General features: G+C 41.3%; 2 protein-coding genes across 2 annotated transcripts; both read left to right on the top strand.

The window, feature by feature from the left end:
- Positions 1-1775: 1775 nt before the first annotated feature.
- kcnj21 (potassium inwardly rectifying channel subfamily J member 21) lies at positions 1776-9166 on the top strand. The gene is made up of 3 exons (XM_076281279.1): positions 1776-1920; positions 2280-3144; positions 8796-9166. The coding sequence occupies exons 1-3, from the start codon at positions 1834-1836 to the stop codon at positions 9164-9166; spliced, it is 1323 nt and encodes a 440-aa protein (XP_076137394.1). The 5' UTR covers positions 1776-1833.
- Positions 9167-10490: 1324 nt separating this feature from the next.
- Positions 10491-19551, top strand: fbl (fibrillarin). Its single transcript, XM_076280726.1, has 9 exons — positions 10491-10592; positions 11417-11566; positions 13358-13498; positions 13585-13679; positions 15115-15285; positions 15743-15875; positions 17379-17491; positions 17707-17852; positions 19047-19551. Exons 1-9 carry the CDS (start codon positions 10583-10585, stop codon positions 19069-19071), a joined length of 984 nt encoding a protein of 327 aa, XP_076136841.1. The 5' UTR covers positions 10491-10582; the 3' UTR covers positions 19072-19551.
- The last annotated feature ends 881 nt before the right edge of the window (positions 19552-20432 follow it).

The raw sequence follows: 20432 nt of genomic DNA, 5'->3' as shown, positions 1-20432 counted from the left end.
AACAATGACAAAATTGCAATGTTTCCATTTCTTTCAAAAATTGTCCTATAATAATATATTTGCTCTGTTGCTCAGAGAACCATTTGCTGGACTGGCAGCTCATTAAATTGCTTGTAAATGACAACAAAGCCAGAAGGCCACAAGGTCCTGCCCTATCATACAAAAGCGTTCTCAGTCGAACCATTCTTTCTCTCGCTCTCTTTCTCTGTCTTTCTCTCTCCCTCTCACTTTGTCTGTCTTGCAGTCTCTCTCTCTCTCCTCAGCCTCTCTTTGTGGTTTATCCTCAAGGTTGTCTGTCCACCTCCTCCTCCGTAGGGCTCATGAGGTCATCTCTGTGAGTCTGTGGCATAGCTGTGGTGTCCCGGCGTGTGCCTTCTGCCTCCGTCTGTCTCTCTCTGCCCCCTCCTTGCCTGCCCCCAACAGAGCCCTGGTTAATAACACCTCTGTGTGTGGGTGGGTTAATGAATGACTGACTCCTGGTCTCCCTTCAACTGCACCTACTGAGTAAAGGCACTGGTTGGTGGGAAGGAGGAGGAGGGCAGTGTGTATGAAGAACTCCCCAGGATCATGCAAGACACTGGGGAGACCTACAGGATGTCTTGGTAAACAATATTGCTTCCATCACTCCATCCTGAATCTTCAGGATAGTATCACTCCATCGTAACAAGCTACAGGAGAAAACATGAGAGCAGTTAGCGGCATAATGAACCCACAGTCCGCAACTGATGCAAAAGAAAGCAGCTGATGCAAAAGAAAGCACAGAAAACGTAATTTACAATTCAGCAATTGATCTATTCATAAGAAGTGCAGTGTGTGTGTGCCGCTTCAATCTGAGAATGCAGACCATTAAAGTCTTCTACGCAGAAGAAATGTAGCTGATTCCAGGTAATCCAATCCAAAGGCCATGATCAAAGCACTACCCATTCTCTAATGTACAAACCAGAGATCTTGAAGGTGGGGGTGTGTGACTGTGAAATAGATTGTGCTGAAGTGTGTATGTGTCTTGTTACCACCCACAGGGGAATAAACCCATAGCTGGCATTGATAAATAGCACATGTTTACATTGAAGTTAAGGCACGGAATCTGATCAATAGCATAAAAAAAATGCACCACTTGAGTGGATTTCAAGTGCAGTGCACCACAAGACAACCCAGCGTCAAACAGGGAGCCATAACAAGGTGTTGATACAGAGATCTATTTACAGAGCTTGCTTAAGATGTGGGGGCTTTATGTAGGAGCTGTGACAGATTGTGCAATTAAAACAGAAAATCTGGCCCGGCTGCAATGAACCATGGGACTTGCTGTCCTGGCTCTCTTCTGTGGGCAGTCTGGCCAAACACTTGCGAGACCTTTACAATGTCCTGGGAATAGGATGGATGCTCAGGCCGATAAAATAGTGAACTACTGACCTAGACGGAGGCTTCCGCTGCCTCCTTAAATAAACCATGCTGACTGATTTAGCACTCTGTGCTGGCCTTAAACACTGTGGAGATATCTAAAGATCAGCACATTCGATTAAACTCAACCAGCACTCAGAGGGAAGCATAAGGCAAGGCATACCAGAGGGAGAAGCAGGTCATCAACCAATACTAGTGCTGTATGGGGTTAGGCCTAGAATATCTCAAGAAATGTCTTAATTAAAATGAATAAACCCAGTGCTCCATATCATGAAGGGTTCTGTCAGAATATGTGTACAGTTGTTGGAATCAGGATGAGGATGTTTGCTTGACCATGCTTCTTTTAATGTATTTTTCCCCTTTCTTTTCAGTGTGACTGTTCCTGCTGCTCTATTAGGTTAGCCACCACCACTGTGGCCCCAAGGCTACCAGGCCATGAGCAATTTCAAGGGCCACTCAGGACAGGATGTGGAGAAACAGGGTATCAAGTTGCCAAAGAAATGGGCTGACCTCAAAGACAAGGTGATGCCTTTCAGCATCAGGAAAAGCTCTTGCCTGAGACAGGCACTATGTGCTCTATCATTACTCCTGTATCTAATGGAACTAATGTACTCTTTTCTATCTGCACAATCCTATGATGATTCATCTGTAATGAGCTGTCATGTCAACTTGCTGTCAAGATTTTCCCTTCCATTTATCTCCTCGCACCATGACAAAAGATGTTCCGTCTCTGTTTTGGGAGACCAAATCTTAACTCTTTACTTTCATATTCACTATAGTTACTGTTTTTCATTTGGGAAATAATACCGTCTTTTACAAACTTGAAAATTGACAAACACGTTTAAGCTGAATTCTCCGTCTTTGTATGATTACACTAACAGGTGCCCACAGATCGTACCATGGTGTTAAGGGGGGGGGGGGGAGATCCAGACCCCCCAAGAGTGGTGAAGAAGCGTCGTCAGCGATACGTAGAGAAGGATGGCAAGTGCAATGTGCACCATGGCAACGTGCGGGAAACCTACCGGTACCTAACAGACATCTTTACGACGCTAGTGGACCTGAAATGGCGCCTCAACCTTCTTGTTTTTACCATGGTGTACACCACAACCTGGGTGTTCTTCGGCCTTATCTGGTGGCTCATCGCCTACATCCGAGGTGACTTGGACCACACCGATGACAATGATTGGACACCTTGCGTCAACAACCTCAACGGTTTTGTCTCTGCGTTTCTGTTCTCCATCGAGACGGAGACCACAATTGGTTATGGCTACCGGGTCATCACCGACAAGTGCCCGGAAGGTATCATCCTACTGCTGGTGCAGGCCATTCTTGGGACCATCGTTAACGCCTTCATGGTGGGCTGCATGTTTGTCAAGATCTCACAGCCCAACAAGCGCGCCGAGACGCTCATGTTCTCCCACACGGCCGTCATCTCCATGCGCGACAACAAGCTGTGCCTGATGTTCCGTGTCGGGGACCTGCGGAACTCGCACATCGTGGAGGCCTCCATCCGGGCCAAGCTGATCCGTTCCAAACAGACCAAGGAAGGGGAGTTCATCCCGCTGAACCAGACGGACATCAACGTGGGCTTAGAAACAGGGGACGACCGCCTGTTCCTGGTGTCACCGCTCATCATCTGCCACGAGATCAATTCCTCCAGCCCCTTCTGGGACATCTCCAAAGAGCAGCTGGAACAGGACGAGTTTGAGATCGTGGTCATCCTAGAGGGCATGGTAGAGGCCACTGGTGAGTAGCCACTTAAGAGAATTTGTGCTTTATTTGACTATAGGTTGAGAATATCCATATTCATGCAGGTGTGCAGGTTTTAGTGACATGAAAGTAAGACCGTGTGCATACAATGGTGGAGATTTGCATGTGACATCTCAATAAACATACGGTCCACAGCACTGATGGTAATTTTGATACCACAGATGAATGAAGACCCAGTCAGACCAATGGTAGGACAAATCTGTTTTATTTACAATGATGCTCATCAAAGGAGAGACAGCATGACTTCACTTAAAGATCCATCAGCTGCTCTAACTAGACAAGGAAATAGTTAGGGTTTAAGTATCCTTCCACACTGACAGGAGCTGGCATTGGTCATCCCATCTCACATGGACTACACTGAATCAGACTCTGATTAGTGCCAACCTGGCAATCTGGAGCAGATAGCTACTGGCGCAGCCATGCAGAACCATGAATCCCTGCAAAATCATAATATTCCCTCGATCTCTAAACACATAGTCACACACAGATACACACAGGGACAGTACAGGAACAGAATGAAATAACAACAGTCATCTCATATGTGGAAGAACATACAACAGAAACATCAGGACATAAGTTACTCATGAATACAAAAATCATAAGTTCTGAATCCAATACTTTCAAGACCCCTATAGCATATATAATAGCATATTCTAACTGAGTCAGAATGAGCCTACTAATTAACTGAGAGTAATACATCAATTTTGTCTAATTCCTAGACCAAGATGAAAATAAAACCAAAACACACAAGAAACAATTCTAAAATAGAACCCAATGAAGGAAGTTAATCAAATAAAGCTACATGGTTACCTCACATGCATAAAAGTGGTCCTGACTTGATTTCTCACAGGGTGTAAATAAAAGTTTACATACCACAGAGGAACACTGATAAAAAAACAATAACAAAACAATAGACAAAAGAAAAGAGGAGTAAGTACAGACACTGAAAAATACCATGTGGTGCAATCTGTAATCGTCTACTAGTTAAGGCAAATATCCTACAGGAATAGTTCCTGTTTTGACCACTGATTGCAACCTGAAACAAAGCACAGAGATAGATCTGATCAAATAGTGCTTCCTAAGTTTCAACTATTAAAATTCTTCCATGTCAATACTTTTATGATCAGTCACCAAATTAGTCATTAGCAATGAAAAATACATTCACATGACCTGTTGGAAACTCTATTTTTGTGTGCTTCATATCAAGTACGGTTTATCATACTGTGGTCAAAGTGAATCCAAGACAACTGGTGTGAGACCACAATAGAGCATAGGTAAATGATCTGAAGGCATGTCTATAAACATAAATATATAAACATGTCTATAAACATGTCTTTAAACATATTCTGAACTCATATAACAAATGAAACATTTTATTTTATGTTATTGTATTTTATTTTATTGCTGTTTTCCGAAAATAACTTTAAACAACAGCTTTTAAATGGTCTGGTGTCATCATACCACATTATCATCTTGATGTTGTGCATGTATGGTACTGGTTTGCATCGTAGCTGCAAAAACAGTTGTAAAAACCTTTTCCATGTCAGTGATGAAATAATAGGCCCGTTTCCACTACCAGATCTGGAACTTGATTTTACGGGAACGTTTGTGCGTGTTTCCTATAGATGAACGGCCCCGTAACGCGACGTTCTGGGAACGTCTACGGGGTCAAACCTTGGTGTAGGTACTTCAGTGCCGTCCCGATTAAGCGATGGGCGGGCAGGAGGTGACACACGATGTCATCAAGCGCCATGTTTAAAAACCCATCAGTCCACAAGCAGCAGAAGAAGAGAGTCAGAGCAGTGGGTGTGTTGTTAATAAATATATGAACCTATTAGTTCAGTGTAGTGAAGTCGACATATCAACAACCTCTCATCCTCCACGAAGAAACAAGCCATCTTTAATTATAATTTGATACACTGTAAGAGCTAGCTGTCGTTTTGTTTATGTTATCATATTATATATATATATACATATACATATTATATATATATTGGGCAGCCGTGGCCCACTGGTTAGCACTCTGTACTTGTAACCGGAGGGTTGCCGGTTCGAGCCCCGACCAGTGGGCCGCGACTGAAGTGCCCTTGAGCAAGGCACCTAACCCCTCACTGCTCCCCGAGCGCCGCCGTTGTAGCAGGCAGCTCACTGCGCCGGGATTAGTGTGTGCTTCACCTGTGTGCTGTTTGTGTTTCACTAATTCACCGATTGGGTTAAATGCAGAGACCAAATTTCCCTCACGGGATCAAAAAAGTATATATACATATACTATACTTATATATTACTCTCAGACCCCTCCTTATAATTTGCAGCAGATTATTCCCTTAGCCTTGTTATGTATAATACTATAATAATAATAATGTGTGTGTGTGTGTGTGTGTGTGTGTGTGTGTGTATGTGCGTGCGCGCGATGCTTAATGCATGTCATGCTGTCTATGGGGTCTATTAAATTTACGAATGGAAAATGTAAGCCAAAGATGGAATATATCACATACCCATAATCTCGCATGTGTGCTCCTGTGACTTGGAGTGGGTTGGAGCTAGGGATGTAACGATTACCGGTATAATGGTAAACCGCGATAAAAATGACGATAATAATTACCGTTTTCATTTCAAACATCATGATTATCACTGTTGATTACCGCGGTGTGGAAACTGTGTGTTTAATCCTTCCCAGCTTCATCCGAGCCTGCTTTTGACATACTGTAGGCCTGGTACAATGGAACAAAACTGGTATCCTACTGATTCTGTTGTCTAATTGATGGTTTTAACTACTATTCGGATTCGGCTACACCTGATGTCCATAGTGACTTTTTTACTTATTTATTGCTACTTTTGCACTGAACAAGGAATGCACTTAATTTCGTTGTACCTGTGACAATGACAAATAAAGATATTCTATTCTATTTTAAAAGGCGGAACTTTTTCACTGCAAAATATGCACTGTATCATGTAGCCACTCTGCGTCTTTTTATGTTCGTGTCCACATTAAATCCATTCCACTCACGTTATCAGGAGAATACAGTAGCCTAAAGTTTTATTTTGAGTGCTTACTTTGGTCTCACTCATTGCATCCAAATGACAGAAATAGCAAACTCCAAGTTATGGTAGGGTAAGTTCAGCTATAAGCACATAGCCAATTAAACATTTCAGCTTGTGTAGGCCTATCAGTGCTTTCTGAACATATTGAACACACTTTTAGAAATACCTTGATAATATCAAAAACCGTGATCATTTTAGTCACTATAACCATGAGGTTACATTTTCATACCGTTACATCTCTAGTTGGAGCAAGGATTGCCTTGATTACTGTTTAGTCCCTGTTTAGCACAGCACACAGCACACATTGTCCCGGCAAAGCTTGACATAATTTAGTTATAACAACAGATGTTCCTAGAAATACCAGGTGTAACACTGAAGGATGATGTAGGAGGTTGAGGGTCCGACGACACTGTAGCCATCAATTGGTAAATCAGTGTAAGTTGATGGTATTGTGATACTCTCAGCACAAACATTGGCATTGGAGGAGAAGGTGGAGGACAAATTCTCTCCCTTACTCCATTTCCATGTTTCATAGTTGAGTTGACCATGACAACTCGCAATAAATTAATGGCCATCATTTCTGATTGTGTTTGCAAGATTGCCCTTTTAGGTACACCCCCCCCCCCCCCCACCCCCCCGTGGGAACCTACTACTGCCAGCAGCAATCTCTACAGAGGCTCTGTGCAAATCACTAATTAGTCTGAATTGTGACTACACTTGACATAGGCTCCAAGTACACCTTACTAATTGCTTTAGCTATTGTCATTGGTGCCAATATGTGCCGTAAGTGAGCACTGCTTGACTGTAAGGGGCCAAGGGCCCTTGAGATGTTTGTTTGCGGAAGGAAACCCAAGATTTGTCAATAGGCCTGCCTGAGGGAAATTAAAAAGCTGAGGCTGGGGTGAGGGAAGGCCTAATGTGACTCATGATCGAATAGCCATGCCCTTCTCTCATCTCTTCTCTTTCACTGTCTCCCCTCACTGATTCATAGTCAAGAGTGGGTGGCATAGATAAGCCTCATTCTATCTTTCCGCTTCTCTGCTCTGCTGTTTTAATTTGCAGAAGAAGCTTTATCCCTTTAGAGGAAAAAAACTTTTTATTTAGCCTTGGACTATGAATCAGGAGCATTGTTTTGTTTTAAACCCAATTTAGCAATTGTAACCAAAAACTAAATATGGCATACTATAAATGGGGTTTTGCACTGCTCTATTTGTTAAGTCAAATTTGGATCCATATACCGCAGGAATCAGTCAGCTTGTTATGAAAATAGCTCCCATCAGTGCCTCTACTGAGAGAAGACATTATTATGTTCGCTATTGTTCTAACTGTTGACTAAAATGCATGAAATCTCTTTCAAACATCACCATCACCATAACCCATCAATGATTTCTCTGTGTGTGTAATAATATAGCTCTTTTTATTGTCTGTCAATCTGCCAGGGCCCTGGAATAAATTAAACTGAATGTCTGTTATTCTTGACATTTCATAAAGTGGGATTTTCTCCTGAAATTAACTGACAGAGACAGTGTTCGCCTTTCTTAAGGGAAACAAATCCTCTAAAGAACATCATGCTTTTTTGAATAAGTATTAGTACAAGCACAATGAATACCATCTGAAGGCAGTAAAGATGAGCTATTTAATGAGTTTACACCGCCTCAGGAGCAACAGCACATCTGAATAAGCCAGCACATCTAGATTGACATGCATTCTGGGCAATTTGCATTATGTGTCTGTGTGCACATATGTGCCTATGTGTTTTTTTTTACTCATTCTGAGGTTTTTTATGCCTCTGTAATCTTCGGGCTTGTCTGTTTACGGGGGTAATACGTAGAGTAATTGACATGGCTCTTACTCATTCTGAGGTTTTTTATGCCTCTGTAATCTTCGGGCTTGTCTGTTTACGGGGGTAATACGTAGAGTAATTGACATGGCTCTTCAAGGTTCAGTTGAGCAGAAGATGGGAGGAGGCACATATGCTATTTATAGGCAATCCACACACATACATATTCAACACTGTATGTGAGGTAAGGGTTTGTTTAAAGACTATAAAGAGAATAAACGGTTATTATTTGCTAAGATACTACCATTTTACGGTGCTTTTTACATCCAGTCATCTGTTTTCTTGCGCATGATTTTTTATAAGCTCACACATAACAGAGGTACAGCCTTTTGACACAGTGAACTCCAACAAGAAAAAATCACTTGAATCTTTTATCAGAGCATTTAAAACATCTCCAGCCAAACCCATTTATATTCCAGATTTAGAGAATAATAGGCTACAGCAACCTTTCAAGCAGAGCTAAGTTCTTCCCAGAAAAAATCTCTGAAGCAGCGTTATCCCTTCCTACTTATGTGTGTGCGGACACACAGTATGTTTTCTACACATCAGAGGAACTTGCTGAATCAATATTATGGGTTCTCAGGCTTTCGCTATACTTATTAAGGCTATTTAATAGTTCTATTTATTATTGCTGGGCATGTTTTTCATACTCCTTATTACAATTTGTTGATGTCAGTGTAAAAATTGAGATACTTATAGATTGGAATGCTCTGTCACTCTGCTCTGTCTCTCTGTCTCGCTGTAGGGATGACCTGTCAAGCCCGGAGCTCTTATCTGGACGCAGAGGTGGTGTGGGGTGAGCGTTTCACCCCTGTCCTCTCCCTGGAGGAGGGCTTCTATGAGGTGGACTACGACACCTTCCACCACACCTACCCGACCCCGACCCCCCCCTGCTCTGCCCACCAGCTAGCCGAGCTGGCCAAGAAGGGAGAGAGCATCCCCATACCACCACTCTCCCCCCATGACACCGTGGAGGAGACGTTGAGGCCGGAGGTGGCGCCACACACAGATGAAGGAGACACAGAAGGGCCTGAACCACGCGAGGATGAGAATGAGGCGGACGGGGAGACAGTCAGCAATGGAGACATGAACAAAACGGACAGCGGACTAGAATGACATATGTATGTGTGTGTTAATCACATCCACGTCATCCTCCTGCTCTCCCAGCCTGGGGTTACTGAGTTAGCTAAACTGAGAGTAGTTAGCTAGGGCTTATAACATTTGGATGTAATAAGGCATACATGAGCTTGTTTCTCACTTGTTTACACTGTCTGAATCATGTGTCAATTAACTCAAATTAATTAAACTTTAGTTCTCTTGACATCAATCATGAAGGCTCTTATAGGCCATTGTTTATGTTGAATTTGGACAAGTTATCCAACTCACAAAAAGTACTTTGGTTATAGAAGTAAGCATATACTGCACTATATTTACTCTTGTGTTTTTGGTAATGGAATGGCACAACTACTCAGTTAATCCATAACTGAACCTTGCTTTACGTTTTGTATACAAAAAGAAAAATGAGTCAATTTATAAACCAACATATGAGCCTGGTAGAAAAGTAATCCGATGACCAGGTGAGGTAACTGGCATGATATTTGGAACATGTTCTATTTGTACGTTGTTTGTATTTCTGGAAGCATATTCTTTTGTGTTTACCAAAATCGTATTATTAATGATAATACAATAAATCAGTCAGCACAATATGTCAATTTATGGTGATCCTAAGGGCAAATATTGACCATATGGTTATAGGGTCTTATTGATCTGATATTCCTTAACATGATGCCAATACATAGTTAATTTTCTTTCTCTGTTATAACTTAACTGAATCAGAATGTTTGAGGCAGTGTGCTTGTAGACTATTTCACACATGACAGGACTACATAATGCTCACTTCATGGAGGCCTACGCTTCGGCAATGGATGCAGTGATTCAATATGGATGAAATGCGCCATCTACTGTTCAAATCGCGTGTTTTCGAACCAATGTTAATAAAAGATTGACCACCCCAAGTCAAATGGTCTGACTCTGTACAACCTAAAAGTTGAGGATATCAAATTTTGTTTTAGAGCACTACCAAATTTTGTTTTAGAGCACTATTAGGCTTTAACTTCACTTACATGAGTGTGGGTCGTCTGAGCAGCCTGAATAACAGCCTGAATTGGGTAACGTGTTCAAACCATAGACACCTGCAATCTACAGTCAATGGTTCAAACTAAAACATTGAGAAGAAGCCTTTGCAAATGCTCCCTCACAAGGAGAACTCCACTGTTGACAGAAAAATGGTTTGTGTGCCAATAAAATAACTTGGCTGCAGCTATTTTACCAGACTCCTGCTATTACAATGCTTCCAAGCTAGGCGGCGACATGGGACTATCGGTGACCTGTGAACCTGGATAACCAACCATCTCGTGGTGCATCATGGGTAAGACCATGTTCTTGCGGCTGCATGTGTAAGATTGCTGCACACGCGAGTCGAATACGCACGGAGTGAAGTCGGATACAGCTGGTCCAGGTGTCTAAGTAAAAATGAAGCCAGGTAAAAACGACATTTGTGTTTTTTTGTTTTGTTTAAGAATATATGTAGAATGTCGTGTTTCCCATAAAGAAGTGTTCTCGCCTATAAATTGCGCCGTGCGAAGTAAAATGGTCAATCCTCAATTTCAAGCGAACCGTGTTCATATGGGCCGACGTTAGCAAGTTAATTCGGAATACTTCCAACATATGTTCAATGCATGTATTAGTTCACCATACAGTTTACAAATGTGTTAATCTAGTCGCATTGTCGTCGTGGACTTATTTGTTTACGTATACGCTTTTGATCGCACATGTTAAACTAAGTAATCCAGGCTAGCAAAGCCGGATGATTAGCCCCAAAGCTAGGTTGGCTACCCACGTGCGCACTTCTGTGGAATGACAATAAAAGGATGTATTGAGGTAAATAAATATAAAGGTTTGTCGAACATTGGTTGACACTAGCTTCGTAATAAAGTTGGTTAGTCGTCATATAGACAGTTATGGATGGTAACCTGAGTCATCTGGATGCCATGTGTTTTCGGTTCAAAAGTTAGCACTGACCATGTGTTATTAAAACTCAGACAAAACTTTTATAAATGACTTTCACCCGACTGTTTTTTTCCCCACGAAATAAAAAAATGAATTGGCTGCCCTGACCAGGCAAAAAATTAATACACAGCTGTTACTTACAATTTCATTAGTTGAAATATATTTGTATAACGCAAATATAGTAAATATGAATGCGAGATTCAACTGTTATGCCCGGAAAGGTATGTAACGTTATGAGTGTCTCTTCGTTGACGCTTACATGTTTAACAGAGATGCTTGTTTTCTTAATATTTTCAGGGTTCAGTCCTCGTGGTGGAGGTGGTTTTGGGGGCCGTGGCGGAAGAGGAGGCTTCGGTGACCGAGGTGGTAGAGGAGGCGGCGGTGGTGGTAGAGGAGGCTTCGGAGACCGAGGTGGCAGAGGCGGATTCCGTGGAGGAAGAGGTGGTGGTGAGTGGATGTCCCAATTAGCCACACTACAATCTCACTCTTTACACATGATGGTGCATCAAGGTTCTCTACACACTTTTTTTCTGACGTCTTAATCCTCTTGACCCTTGTGAAGGTGATGCAGACATGCAAGCGGTTTGTTTGAATTATGTTCACTCAAGACTAGTCTAAAGAAAACTGGTGTGACCAGCTTTTAACCAAATGTTACTGACCACAATGTGATTGCATATGTCCCTTGTCCCCAACAATGCAGACTGGTTTATTGGCCTTTCCTAAACCCTGTATGCAGTTAAGCAACAGTGTCTGTCTTTGACAATTACATATTTGCCTTACTAAAGGTTCAGTTTTATTTGTTTGCTAGAGTTATAACTACCTTATATATCACATTATCAAGCCCTCGCACTTTCTTATGCCATTTCAGTCATACCAACAAGAATGTATGTATATCTATGATTAGAGGCTGCTAGCCATTGTTTCATAAATTGAACCTTTGGAAACTAGGGCTGAAATGATTACTCAAGTAAAGTAAGTAAAGCATACTTTATTGTCCCCAAGAGGAAATTTGGCTTGGGCTTCGAATCACAATCACTGCAATCACAGACATACACAGCTCATGCATAAGGCAATTAAAAAACAGTTAGACATACAGCCCCACACCACCACAGTTACAACAAAAAACAATTCAGTCAGAGCTGCACACTGGATCACATATAGGTAGCCAGCTATCTATCATTGAGCATCTTTATGGCAGTTGGAATAAAGGTGTTTTTGTATTTATTTAATCTGCAGTTTAATACTCTAAAGCGTCTACCTGAGGGTAGGAGGGCAAACTCCTCATGCAAGAGGTAACTTATAATAATTAAATTACAAAAAATTATCAAGGCAATTTGCTTAATTCGCTTTGTTTAATTGTGGCCTGCTCAGCTCAGGGATCATTCTTTCACACGGATTGTTATTGCTGACGTGTACACCACATTCAATATTAAGTTGGGGCGATGATTGAGAGCCAAGAAACCGTCTGTAAAAGGCAGAGAATGTTTTCAAACACAGTGCAATGTGTCAACTGCAAAATGATGATTCAACATCTGAACCAAAAGCATCCAGCTGTTTATACCAGCTCACCAAGCATAGCTGACACAAGGCAACGTAAACATTGATGTTAGCTGATTTAAAGGTGCTCTAAGCGATGTCACACTTTTTTTGTCACATACAGCAAACATCATCTCACAATCTGCTAGCTGCCTGTCAACCGAATACACTGTAAAACAAACGCGCTTTCTGGAGACAGCCCAGGCTCCAAAAACAGCCTGGAACATGCAACATAAACTTTTCCAGCCATTCACCAACGAGATGCGCGTTCAGGAGAGTTTCAGTTGCACGGGAAGGGTCGAGCTAGCTCCGTTTTGTTTGAACGTCAATAGAAGTGACATTACCCAACATTGCTTAGAGTGCCTTTATTGTACTGGTGCTAGTTAGAACGTATGAGTCTATGAAAAGTTGTGGAAATTTAAGTAGTAAATTAATTCATGTTAAATTGAAAGTGAGCAATACACCAAATAAGTCCTTATTACACACACACTCATCTCGTCTGTCTCTTGCGCACTTGTGCACACACACTCTCGGTGTTGGGTTACTTTACCAAATAGGCTTATTGACTCCTCAATGTAGGTTCATGTAATCTTGCAGAGGGATAGTCTCAAAAACCAGATTGGATTTTTATGTTGCATATCTGCTTTGTCTTGGAATAGATTGTTTCATATCAGTGTTTTTGTTTCTGTCACTTTAACGCAGGTGGTGGGTTCAGGTCACCTGGTGGTGATGGAGGCTTCAGAGGACGTGGAGGTGGCCGAGGGGCACCCAGAGGCAGAGGAGGTGGACGTGGCGGTTTCAGAGGGGGAAAGAGAGTCATGGTAGAGCCTCACAGACATGAAGGTGAGAAGGCTGGCTAATATGCTCCTATCAAATGGCAATTGAGGTTGTGATTGAATACAAAATAACATTTCTGTATTTCCCCCCAGGTGTGTTTATTTGCCGTGGCAAAGAAGATGCCCTGGTCACGAAAAACATGGTGATAGGAGACTCTGTTTATGGTGAAAAAAGGATAAATGTTGAAGTAAGTCCCCTTAGCTGAGTCCTTTCAGTTTTTTTTGGTGTTAGCTAGGTTGTTTCCATTTTGATATTGTTAACAACTTTGTCAATTCAGGACAGCATTGCATAGTTTGTGCTCTGCCATTAAACTCTGTCTACCATCAGCTCTTCTTGGGGGTTGTAGTGACCATATACTTTACACAAGAGGGCACAATTTGGTTTCCAAGCTAGCACAGTCATGGGGGACTGGCGGGGCATTGGCATTTTACAGTAGCTCATGTCCATGCTTTTATCAAATGAATGAATATTAGCAACTCCTCCTTTAGGGCATTACATAAAGGTTGGCTCTTCTGACCATTTTGGTCAGCTGACCCATAGCAGCGTTGACCAACGCAGTAGACCTTTCCAACTCAAAGCAGTTGGCCTTGGTTACTGTTGCTAATGTCCCACATGGTTTTGCAGTGGTAAGGTTAAACCTAATGTAGGGAGAACGAGTGTTTAACGAAAAACTATGGTTACTTGTTTTGACATTACTCAGGCATAATATCTAAGAATTTTTCTGGAAACTGCCAGGCGTGATCCCACAACTATCCTACACAAATCACATGGTGCTGTCGGCCCAACCATGCTATGAATTGCAGTATTGCATTGTTAACATGTTTCTATTGTCTGTGTGAAGTGGAAATTGATCCTTGCAATGTCAAGTTGATAGTGTTGAGTGATTGAAGTGAAGCAGTTTATTGCAAGGATCAATTTCCCGTTGTATTTTACACACTAACCCAAGGTTAATTTCACTTCAAGTTTATAACTATTGACCGATCTCGAAACTAGACCACCTTGTTGTAGGTGAATTGCCTATCATAGCTGTTTTCTATTAGAGCCATGTCTACAGGCTACCTGTGAACATTAAAAAAAACAGGAGATTTAAGGAATAAGTTCATGCCAGATTGTCTTAATTTGAGTTGATATTCCTATGCAGATCGGCAACAGCAAGAAAACAGGCACTTTAAGTTTCATTCATCCTTTTCTTAACTTATTCCGCTGTAGGTTTTTTACTGTAATTATAGCCCACCTGCGACTGATATCTCTGTACACAACATCAAAGCCAATGCGAATAGCACAGTAACTTGATTAGTTTGTGACAAACGTGAGAGTAGTGTCTCAGCAGGCGGAGAGTCAGAACATTGGACAATATGATTGGTATTTATTCTGTATATGATTGACAGGTCAGAAAGGTCTATTGGTGTTAGCTTCGGTACTGCAGTTGCAGACTAACGTATGAAGGTAATGGATAGAAAGCGAAGCACGAAATTGATACACCGGCTGAATCTCATAACGGATCTAGATCAACTATGGATTTTGCCCATGGGTCGGGAGTTTTTCATTTACTGCTTTTGCATGTCGGTGTTCATATCAAGGTGCAAATTGCCAGTCTGATGCAGTCTTTGCTCTGATTCTAGGAGGGAGAAACTAAGATTGAGTACAGAGCATGGAATCCCTTCCGCTCAAAGTTGGCTGCTGCCATCTTGGGAGGTATTGACCAGATCCACATCAAGCCTGGCGCGAAAGTTATGTATCTTGGAGCTGCATCAGGAACAACAGTATCACACGTGTCCGACATCGTCGGTCCAGTACGTATAGATGCTTAGATTTGCATATCATACTACTCTTTGTCTAATCCTTTTCTCATTAAAGTAATACCCTAGTCTCTACAGAAAAAAAGCCATCAATTAGGATGGGCAGAACTGTAAATTAAGATATTATATATATTGCTTTTGTCCTCCATAAGAGGAGTAGTCCCACTGGCTGTGAATGCAACTGAAGCACTCAACTTGGAGCAAAAAAATAGTTTTAGAAGACTGGTTTAATTTTGTTGAAGGTAGGTGCCGCCATCACGTCTGGTGTAGCCAGTTCCATTGATTAGAGTGACTGCTAATTGTTGCAGCAGACACTCCGTGAACGGAACGCTTCAGTCACATAGTCGGTGTAGCCTCCGTTAGATTTCTTGTGTTGTGAGAATGAGGCAAGCTCCTACTGATGAGGCATTATTCTGTTGATGACCATTGATTACTTTGTTTCTGCTTGTAGGATGGCCTGGTATATGCAGTGGAGTTCTCTCACAGATCGGGCAGAGACCTGCTAAATGTTGCTAAAAAGAGGACCAATATTATTCCCATCATTGAGGATGCCAGGCATCCTCACAAATACCGCATGCTCGTTGGTAAGTGCTTCTAGCCCCCCCCCCCCTCCTTTTTTAAGACTTGTATTTGTCTGCTCTAGTTCAAGAGCTGACATTTTATTTATTTTTTCTTCCTAGTGCATACTTTTGAAGCTGAGTTAATAGATAAAGAACTAAATGGAGTTTAATCTTTTTTTTAATTAATAGATTTCTCACTGCAAAATGTGCACACACCTTTGCAATGATTAGTACAGTATTAGCAATGTTTACTTCTATGAAATCGTATAGCTATCCTGCCTTTCACCCGTTACCAGTGCCTTTCTGATTGTTAAGAATTACTAGTGCAGTGCCCGTTCAAACATGCCATTCCTGAAGAAAACCCGTAGCTCAATTACATGCCCGCATGTATGCCTGCTTTAAAAATAGGATGATAGGGAAACATCATGCCAGCTAAGCATTCAATAATGAATACTGAATATTATAATATATTAGCCTATAATTAATGTGGCCTCTAATAAATTTAGGCATGGCTGCATGACATTTCTACAGATCAGAATGACATAATGACAACTGTTTTGAGTTAAGGCTAAATGTAGGCTATAGTTTACTGAATAACTTCCTAATGCTATTCGAAGCTTGCACATACTTTTATTTTGAGTGGTCACTACATACCCGTGTTTGATGGCGTGATAAGTGCCGTCGCTCAGTCTGCAACTTGTCTAACGTTAGCTATGTGGCATTAGCCTATCGCTCGTTTCAATTTGGGACCTTGCAGTCGGAATTGTCGTTTTAGTCAAAGTCTCTTGAAAGTCCAAAGTAGCCTGGGCTATTCGAGTGGTCACTACATACCCGTGTTTGTTGTCGTGTTTTTGCAAGTAATCATCTTATGCAAGCAAACTGCATACAAGGGAGTCTTTATTGTTGAGGTGAGACATGATAATCATCTTGCATCTTAACCCACAAGCGGTTCCCGAGTAATCCGTTTAAATTGCGACTGACTATCATCAAAGTGAGACCTAGCAGAGCCCGTTCTCTGGACCTAGCTACTGTCAGTACACGATCCATGGGGTGGAGCTCCCCTGAAACTGGTCCCCTTGGAAACAGTGCAGTGCAGCGATAAACGTCCTACGTAAATAAGCATATTTTGTAATATGCATTCAAAAAGCTTCAAAATCGAGAGTGCACACCTTTGTGCCACGCGCGAGCCACATACGAAATCTTAGGTCAGTCTGACAAACGGTCAGCGAGATATGCGTGACACACACACACACACACACACACACACACACACACACGGACACACAGACGCTTCTTGCTTTATAGATAGATTGTAGTAAACATAGATGCAACAAGTTCATAGGTTGCTTACTGGTTCACAATTAAGGAAAGTTGTGGTTAGATTTCTTGATGTAATGCATACATTTTGTGGGAAATTCTGTGTATTATATGGATCACTTCCCAAATTCAGATTATCAATGTTTTGAAATTAAGTGATGCCCTTTAGTGTTCAGGACCTCTGCTTATTCATACACTTCTTTTCTACAGGCATGGTGGATGTTATATTTGCGGATGTTGCCCAACCTGACCAGACGAGAATTGTGGCTCTCAATGCACACAACTTCCTTAAAAATGGTGGCCATTTTGTTATTTCAATTAAGGTGAGTACCTCTGCATTAAATTTATTTGTTTTATTTATTTATTTATATATTTATTTACCAAATTGCAATTTAGAAAAAGTACCTCACAGAATTCAGAATGGACTTATTGTATCAATCTTGGACTTAAAGTGTGTTAAACATGCAAACCTTGTATTTTGGTGACCTCAAGGAGTAGTTGTATGACCTGGTAAATAAACATATTTCTTGTACTCCAGGCAAACTGCATTGATTCAACGGCTGCACCAGAAGCTGTGTTCGCAGCAGAAGTGAAGAAAATGAGCGCAGAGAACATGAAACCCCAAGAGCAGTTAACACTGGAACCCTATGAGCGAGACCATGCGGTGGTGGTTGGGATTTACAGGTGAGAACAGACATGGTCATTTCCTAACAACTCTTAAAGGAGAAATCCGGGCTATTTATTTATTTTTTTCCTCATGGATCTTGATCGCTAGACGAAAAATGACATTAAAAATTCTGTGCAACATGAACAGGATCCTTATGTGACAAAATTAAGAGTTTTCAACTCATAAATTGTGAAGAAACCGTTGTAATTTAAAGTTTGTACTGTCACATACTAGACAGGAAACCAGGCTCTCTGACTTTGCAGAGAGTCTGGTCTAAATCCATAGGCAAGCGTTTATTTCCGGGTGGGAGGGCACAGTTTGAGGTTTAAAATCATTGGAGTTCTTTGAACCAATTACTAACAACCGGCGTTTCGTTATACAGAGAAGTTTCTCTGCATCACGCCCATAACAAGCAAGCGTGCATCTTATCAGCAAAGTCACACGTTTCATCTGCGTAACTCTCGCCAAAATGCATCATATGGTGTTTTGTGAACGTACCCAAGTCAAACTTTCATATAAATGCATAAGTACGTCCAAAGCGCCATTTTTAAGCTTGTATGCGTTGTCGTTTTCGGGTGAAATGACCTTTTGAATGGGAGTCCTATAGGGCCACTACTTTTTTGATACAATCACGTCAAAATAGCTATTTTTCAAACACTAAGAAGGCTCGACACAACATGAAACTTTGATCGAAGTATCATCAGTGTCTCTACACATTAACTCGAGCATTGAGAACATTGTTGGTGCACACAGAGTTTACTAAAAGAAACTGCTCGTTGCCATCTTGCAAGGAGGGAGTTGTCCAAAATCTTTCTTTTTAGTAAATTATGTAGGGCAGGAAAAAGTAAACAAGAGTAGTGTGCAGATGTGACTGTACAAACGGTTTCTTCACAATTAATGAGTAGAAAATTAATCGTTTTGTCACTTAAGGACCCTGTCCTTGTTGCACAGAACTTTTAATGACACATTGTGTCTGTTAACAGGCAAAAAAGCACATTTAAATGATTCCTCCAGACCTAACATTGTAGCTCACTGGGAGCACTGGCAATTAGCTGCAGCTACTCCAGTTCGGTAGCATCGTTTTTTTTTTCCTATCGACTACTCGGTGACGTCTAGTGATCAAGACCCATGTACATTTTATCTATTTATTTATAAGTTTTGAAATACCAGTTATTTCTTAAATTGTAATTCATTCTTTGTATTTCTCACAGGGCACCCCCCAAGCAGAAGAAATGATTTAATTGATCACCTTCACATTTGATTTTATTTTATGGACCCTTTTCTCCAACTGCTGTTGTAACAGCTTTGCCCACAAGAGGCCGCAAGGACACAGTATGCAAGGACCCTAATTAAGTTAGGGTATTAAACCATCCAGCCCCAGCGCTGCCCTGGTCTACTCAAAAAGTATTTCCACCATGTGTATCCTCCAGCTACATTTTTGTATATCTGTAAAAGTATGCCCTGTCGTCTGTGATTGTCGATGACAGAAATGAAATAACGTTATAGTTTAGTTTAGGCCGACGTGCTTTGATTACCTGTGCATCATTTTTTTTTCTTTTGTTTCTTTCGGTATAAAAATGAAAAAAACATCAGTTAGAAGAGAAAGTGGAATCAGTCTTTTATATTTTTGGTTGGTGACTGTACCATTGCGTGAGAACATTTGTATGATTTCCAGTGTAGTCGTTTTCTTATTAAAACGTCAGAATTTATGTCTCATGACAACTAGTCATTTACTTATTGCTTGTAGAACGTTTCATGGCCATTTTTTTTAATGCTTCTGTGTCTATGACTGCTGGCGACATAAATGGAATCGGCTTGGATGTGGAATATGAACGGCATCAGTGTGTGAATATCAGTGTGTGTGTGTGTGTGTGTAAGTGGTAATACTGCGGTATTGAACTTCATGTGGTGCACTGAAGTAGAGTGGCGTTTCGGGAAGTTGGGATGTGGGTTCCTTAAAATAAAAAGCGGATATTTAAGTGAGAAGATGTGAGCAACTAGGAACAACATGATCTAAGTGATACTAGACCAACGATAATATAATATACTTCTGGTGGTATACCTGACCAAGCATCTCCAGTGTTGAGTACGGTCGCCGCCATTTTAAGAGTGAACGAGCAGGAAGAATGACTCGTGGCTTCCGAGTGGTGAAGACGCGCTACCGAGGCGGGAAAGTCAAATAAACTTTCTTGGTAATAAAAAAAAAATCTATAACCAGTCATGCTAGTGTAAACAATGTAATTTCAGACTGGTGTCGCATGACCCTGTCCTGCAGGTCCTCTACAAGATACGGGATGGATAATCTGTCAATTTGAGCGCTGTCATTATTTTACACATTATAAGGGGGCATGATGTGATGCACGGTCGGAGACATTAACTTTCATGTTTCCGTTTAATAGTTGCATTCATTTCATACCGATCACTTCCCAAACCGAGAAAAAAACTCCTTTCTGAAGACTTTTGTCATTTTTTTCAGCGTGCGAATTACTACTACACTCTCTCTCTTCACTAGTCAGCTAACAGTGACCTTAACGTTGTCACGTATAAACATTTGTCAGATTAACTTCTCCATACGGACATATTTCATTTAAATCGTG

This window comes from Alosa pseudoharengus, unplaced genomic scaffold (assembly GCF_046254945.1).
Source record: "Alosa pseudoharengus isolate Yale_2024_CS ecotype anadromous, Long Island Sound unplaced genomic scaffold, YU_APseudo_1.1 YU_APseudo_1.1_scf_12, whole genome shotgun sequence".
NCBI classification, from domain to species: Eukaryota; Metazoa; Chordata; class Actinopteri; order Clupeiformes; family Clupeidae; genus Alosa; species Alosa pseudoharengus.
This window is presented reverse-complemented; position numbering and strand designations above follow the sequence as displayed.